Source organism: Mesoplodon mirus (assembly GCF_964341445.2).
Source record: "Mesoplodon mirus genome assembly, contig: SUPER_3_unloc_2, whole genome shotgun sequence".
Lineage (NCBI taxonomy): Eukaryota > Metazoa > Chordata > Mammalia > Artiodactyla > Ziphiidae > Mesoplodon > Mesoplodon mirus.
In genome coordinates, this window is record NW_028295808.1 from 206,162 (window position 1) to 212,937 (window position 6,776).

The window sequence follows — 6,776 nt, forward strand, 5'->3', positions numbered from 1 at the left end:
CCGTGCTCCGCTCTTCAGCGGCAGGGGACTTGATCACTGCCGTGCTCAAAGCACCCGCTGCGGTGCCTCCTGCCACCCCTGCTGTCTCCACCTTAATCGTTGACTGCGATGCTGACGCTTTGTCGAGCCCTGTAGTAGGTTTTGCTTTCGCAGTGGCCACATCGGGCATGGTATCGGGCTTGTGGGAGTCCAGTTGGATTCCGTGCCCCCCAGCAAAAGCTGCAGGCGTGGCCCCGGCCACCTCAGGGCACGTGTGCAGGCTGCTGACGTTCACCTGGTCCTGATGCCCCTTTCCTTGGTAATCCTCCACGGCCGGGCTCCTCCCGTCCTGCTCCTCCTCGAACACAGGCATGCAGGGCATGTCCCAGACGGGAACGGCATAGGTGTTGCTTTCACTGTCCACTGGTGGTCGCAGGAGGTAAATCAGCTGTTCCCACTCGGCGAAGAGGTCTTCCCGCGCGTCCAGAGGGGGACACAGCTGCAGGTAGAAGCAGCGGCCAGTGGCAAGCTTCACGCGCAGCTGTTGTTTCTCACGATTGTGAGTGGAGATCCTCACAAACTCCAAGGGAAGGAGCCTGGTGAGCTCTAAGGTCTTTGCAGCCTTGTGGCTCTTGCCCTTGGTGGCTGGCTGCGCTCGGCGTGCTTTTCACAGCCGGTGGCCCGTTGGGCCAGCAGCATGATGTCTGGGAGTGGGAGGACGGGGCTGGTGGATGTGATGCCCATGGTCACCAGGCCGCCCCAGTTGTGCACGTCAATCGCTCCTCCCCTCTTCGTTACCTGGATGAAGTCGCTCTCGAATATCGGCGCGTACTTTAAATGGTCGTATTCGCCCTTGTGCAGTTGCTGCTGCAGCTTCCCCGTGGTGGTGTTGAACAGGTCCACCCTGGTGCTGCTCCGGGCCGTGTGATACGGGAGCAGAGAGTCCCCACTCATGGCTGTCTTTGATCACGACAGGCAGCGCGGTTAAGGCGGCTCCCTGGCTCTTCCCTCCCTCGGCCTCACTGGCAGAAGAGCGAGCTGCGATGCTCCTGCGTCACACACGCGGCCCTGTGGCAGGTCTTCCAAGCCCGCCCCACAGGCCCCCACGTTTGCCTCCGGGTCTCCCAGAGGCAGGGGTGTGTGTAGGGGCACAGATGATCACAGTTGGGACGCTGTAGGGCGCCTGGAGCCCAGGCTGAATCTCTTCAAGTGTGTCGAGAGGTACGGTAGGCTCCCCCTCCGCCTCACCTCACTTCTGCTTCTGGGTTTTTATCTCCCCAAGAGGCTGTGGTGAACTTCCGTCCTAGTGAGAGAAGTAACCACTTTGTCAGCCTAACCCCCTGGCACAGCCTATTTATCCTCTGATGCCCTTTGTGACCTATCAGTGTCACAAAGCCCTTTGTGACCTATCACTGTCACAGAGCCCTTTGCCTCATCCCCCAGCTGCCCCCTCAGGGCAGGGCCCCCATCCTCTCCCAAACATTCCATTGCCCCCGCGGAGGACAGGCCCATCGTGCCAGGGACTCAGGTGCGTTACCAAAATAAAAATGTCTTCAAGTGGGAAAGTTTTGTGTGGGTCCTTTTTCTTTTCCTCCCCCAAATTCAGCTACTGGATGAAATCTATAGCAATGTAAGACGATGGGATCAATTTGAACCATTTAAGCTCATGGTTTAATTGTATCGAATAGGGCAGAGTTGGCAGTGGCGGTCCTTACTCTGTCCTTTCATAAAATCTCAGTAAACGTGGACGATGGTGAGTGCCAGTTCCCCTGTGAAGCCTTCCCTAACCCAGAACTCCTTCCCATGCCCCAGACCCCCTCCTCTGAATAGATCCAGTCCCCAAACACACGTCTCTCATTGTATTTGTCACTCAGAGTTGTGATCATGACTCGTGCTGTCCTGTCTCCTCCACCATCTGTGTACCTCTGTGCGGGACCAGGGTGGCACACTGTCTGAAAGTTGTTGCACCGAGGTAGCTCCCTCTCTGCACCATCACCTGCCACCTTGAGCAAATCCTTCAAATGCTCTGAACTTCCGCTTGCTTATCCGCAAAGTGGAAAGACGTGAGAATCGGAAGGGGGCACACACATTCAAGAACTTTATAAACAGCTAAGGGCTATGCACGTGTTGTTTTCCCCGTAAATTTATTTTATTATTTATTTTTGGCTTCTCTTGTTGGGGAGCATGGGCTCTAGGCATGCGGGCTTCGTTAGTTGTGGCTCGCGGGCTCTAGAGCACAGGCTCAGTAGTTGTGGCGCACGGGCTTAGTTGCTCCGTGGCATGTGGGATCTTCCTGGACCAGGGCTCGAACCTGGGTCCCCTGCGTCGGCAGGCGGATCCTTAACCACTGCGCCACCAGGGAAGTCCCTGTGCACGTGTTTTTAATGCATTTTCTTCCTTCAGACTAGTGTTTCCCTGCACTTGCCTGTGTGGAAATCATCAGATCAAAGGAGTGTGATGTGATCTTTTTGTAATTTCTCCTCCTTGGGTCCAAGGAAAAGCTGGTGGAGAGTAAAGCATTAATTGCGGCTCCCTGCAGCTCCTAGTCTTCTGGGAAACTCTGGGTTAATTCTGGGGTCAGGAACCTTGTTTGGCCAGGGGAAACAGTGCATATGTGTAGGTCTTGGGCTGGCTCCCTTTCTCATCAGTGCTCCCCACCAAGTGCCCACCATTCCGTCCACCAACAGAAGAGACCTCTCCCCAGCCTCCCGTGATGAGGTCTGTGGAAGTCACAAACTGGAGGTCCAATCAACAAGGATGCTCTGACCTAACAAATACTCTCCCTCATGTGAGGTTTAAGGATTTGGTTTTGGAGCCCCAGAAGAAAAAAGTTCCTGCAGATTTGGTGTGGAGAAACCCTTGTGAGCAGGGCATTCAAAAGTTGAATTAGTGGCTGGAGGAGGACTGGATGCTGGACGTTCCAGGAGTGAACGCTGGAATTCCAGGTGGGAGCCTGTTTCTGGCCGCAGCCCGGGTCATGCCAGAGGCTAGAGGTAGAAGCCTGGGAGCCAGACACAGCTCAAGGGTGGACTGGATGCTCTCGAGATAAGGCCAGCTAAGAGCTGTGAGCTCACTGAAGTTCGAAAACCGGCTCCCGGCCCCCACCCCTCCCTCCCCTCAATCTAGTAAAATTGATGCTCATCTCTGTAGTGTTGGAACATGATGGTAAGGATGGTGGTGCCGCGGGTTCTTGTGCTGGTCTTGGCTCAGGCTTGTTTGCTTGTTTCCTTCGCATACTACAGACAGGGCTTTGCATAGAGAAGTGGGCTGGTGGATCACTGTTCTGCAAAGATCCCATTGTGCAACTGCAGCAGGTTACCTTCTCTGAGCCTCAGTGTTCTCATCTGTAAAATGGGCATATCGTTCCTTCTTTTCCTAATAACCAAACAAGTGTTCTTGTACTTTACCTTAAATAAATGTCCTTTAAAGATGCCAAGCCTTTCTGACATCATTTTTGTGCATAAATACAAGTGATTAAAAGAGAAAGGCATTGGCCAATAACTTCATCACAACTGCCACGGTGATTGTAGGACCATCCTGATTTCAGAGTTAGTAAAATGTGAAAACTACAACACCTGTGTACCTACCATCTTGCTTCAGAGACAGAACAATTCCCAGCAGCACTAACAGCCTTGTGTCAACCTCCTTGACTTAGCCTTTCCACCCTAGAGAAAACTGTCCTCCATTTTGTGTTTACTCTTCCCTCAGGTTTAGCTACCGTCTTTTTAAACATGGACCCTATGCAATCCGTTGTTTGAGCATGTTTCAGAATGGTTCCATGAGTGGAACTGTATCCCATTCTTTTGATGTTTTTAAAAACCATGAGAAGTTGATCTATGCTAATGTGTGTAGCTCATTTATTTTTCACTATTGAATATGCCAATCTCATCCTATCCTGCTGTATGAATTCTGCTGATGGAAATTTGGGCTGTTGCCCGTGTTGTGCTGTTAAGTTATTTTTGCTCTAAACATTCTCAGAGTTGTTTCTTAGACCATGTGTGTTTCTCCAGGGTATATACTTGGGCAGGGAACGGCTAATTCTACATGAGAGTGCTTGCTGTTCTGATTGCTAGCTAATACCGCCACCCTTATTTCTGTCCACTGAATAGCCCGAGGGGACATGAGTCCTGTTCTGGCTCTGTTCACAGACCTTCAGGGGGATTAAGTGTTTATTAAAAGAATAGGGGGTGGATTCCCTGCTGGCGCAGTGGTTGAGAGTCCACCTGAGGATGCAGGGAACATGAGTTCGTGCCCCAGTCCTGGAAGGTACCACAGGCCGCGGAGCGGCTGGGCCCGTGAGCCATGGCCGCTGGGCCTGCGCGTCCGGAGCCTGTGCTCTGTGACGGGAGAGGCCACAACAATGAGTGGCCTGCGTACCGCAAAAAAAAAAAAAAAAAAAAAGATAAGAATAGCGGGATAGTGAAGGAGAGCTTCCCAGACCATAGTCTGACTTTGAGCCATGGCCCTGGGGGGCAAAGCCAGAAAGGAGTGGAAGCCAGATGGAGCAGTGCTGTTGGTGCTGAGCATGCGTGTGAGGTGGGGCTGCCCTTGCCTGGACACTGGGTCTCAGACTGTGGCACAGCTGACATCAAAGAATCCACTGTGAGGCTACGGCTGGGCTTCGGGACCTAGAAATTCAGACAAAACACTGCATGCGTTCTCAGACTGTATGTTTTTTTATTTAAATCGCAGTAAGGAAGCTGAAATGGCCTCTCCGGGGGTATTTCCCAGAGCCCTGGTCCCCTTTGCAGCTCCCAGCTCTAGGTCCTATTGATGGGCTTCAACGGTCACTGGCTCCATGGTCTCAGATGTCACACCGGTGATTTCCAGGCCCTGGCCACTCTCTGCTGTCTCTGTCATGGCCTCCACTCGGGTCCCTTCCACTGGCTCCGCCAGGATGCTCCCATGTTTATTTCGTGATGAGGCCACTGTCTTTTTTGTAAGTCTGGCTCTCACATTCCTGAAGAAAGAGCTGATCCTGCTGAGTATGTTGGTGGTGGGACCTGAACGCGCTGGAGATAAGCTCCTGCCCGATTTGTGCGAGGTCTTGGACTCACTGGTGATAGGAGCACGGCTGATGCCTTTGGGAGCAGCGCCCTGCTCGCTGCCCCCCGGGCTGCCGTGGCCTTTGGCCTTTTGGTCCTCTCTAGTGGCTCTGCGGCCGCCTGAACACGGGCCAGCTGCTTTGGGGATTGTCTTGCTCCCCGCTGCCTTGTGGTGGCTTTCCACGGAACTGCAGAGCTTGGGGCTCGTCAGAGCTCTGTCCTCTCCCCAGTGCTCCCTCCTCTCCCTTCTTCCCTTGCGGGCCTGGGACACTCTCTGTGAGCTGCCATCCTGTTCGCTCACTTTGCCTTCCTGTGGCAAGCTTGAGACGAGGGTCCCCTCATCGTCCTTGTCGGCTCTTGCTTTGACAGTCTTGCTGGTAGGTTCTGCTCCGACCACAGTCATGCCGGCCCCTGGGGAGAGGCTGGTGGACGTGCTGGAAGCATACTCTGAATTGTTCTCAGCACCTGCCAAGGCCGTTTTCCCGCTCCTCAGGGATGTTGTGGCAGTGTCCCCAGTGGCTCTGTTGGTTTTGCTTCCTCCGGGCCCGTCGCTGGCTGTGGCTGCTATGGCCGTGCTCCGCTCTTCAGCGGCAGGAGACTTGATCACTGCCGTGCTCAAAGCACCCGCTGCGGTGCCTCCTGCCACCCCTGCTGTCTCCACCTTAATCGTTGACTGCGATGCTGACGCTTTGTCGAGCCCTGTAGTAGGTTTTGCTTTCGCAGTGGCCACATCGGGCATGGTATCGGGCTTGTGGGAGTCCAGTTGGATTCCGTGCCCCCCAGCAAAAGCTGCAGGCGTGGCCCCGGCCACCTCAGGGCACGTGTGCAGGCTGCTGACGTTCACCTGGTCCTGATGCCCCTTTCCTTGGAAATCCTCCACGGCCGGGCTCCTCCCGTCCTGCTCCTCCTCGAACACAGGCATGCAGGGCATGTCCCAGACGGGAACGGCATAGGTGTTGCTTTCACTGTCCACTGGTGGTCGCAGGAGGTAAATCAGCTGTTCCCACTCGGCGAAGAGGTCTTCCCGCGCGTCCAGAGGGGGACACAGCTGCAGGAAGAAGCAGCGGCCAGTGGCAAGCTTCACGCGCAGCTGTTGTTTCTCACGATTGTGAGTGGAGATACTCACAAACTCCAAGGGAAGGAGCCTGGTGAGCTCTAAGGTCTTTGCAGCCTTGTGGCGCTTGCCCTTGGTGGCCTGGCTGCGCTCGGCGTGCTTTTCACAGCCGGTGGCCCGTTGGGCCAGCAGCATGATGTCTGGGAGCGGGAGGACGGGGCTGGTGGATGTGATGCCCATGGTCACCAGGCCGCCCCAGTTGTGCACGTCAATCGCTTCTCCCCTCTTCGTGACCTGGATGAAGTCGCTCTCGAATATCGGCGCGTACTTGAAATGGTCGTATTCGCCCTTGTGCAGTTGCTGCTGCAGCTTCCCCGTGGTGGTGTTGAACAGGTCCACCCAGGTGCTGCTCCGGGCCGTGTGATACGGGAGCAGAGAGTCCCCACTCATGGCTGTCTTTGATCACGACAGGCAGCGCGGTAAAGGCGGCTCCCTGGCTCTTCCCTCCCTCGGCCTCACTGGCAGAAGAGCGAGCTGCGATGCTCCTGCGTCACACATGCGGCCCTGTGGCAGGTCTTCCAAGCCCGCCCCACAGGCCCCCACGTTTGCCTCCGGGTCTCCCAGAGGCAGGGGTGTGTGTAGGGGCACAGATGATCACAGTTGGGACGCTGTAGGGCGCCTGGAGCCCAGGCTGAATC

The 6,776-nt window shown here is 55.1% G+C and overlaps 1 protein-coding gene across 1 annotated transcript; it reads right to left on the reverse strand.

The window, feature by feature from the left end:
* Positions 1–773: 773 nt before the first annotated feature.
* LOC309801662 (Golgi-associated RAB2 interactor protein 4-like) lies at positions 774–6,528 on the reverse strand (the record flags this gene model as incomplete). Its single annotated transcript, XM_082646739.1, has 2 exons — positions 774–777; positions 5,711–6,528. 2 exons carry the CDS (start codon positions 6,526–6,528, stop codon positions 774–776), a joined length of 822 nt encoding a protein of 273 aa, XP_082502865.1.
* Positions 6,529–6,776: the final 248 nt, after the last annotated feature.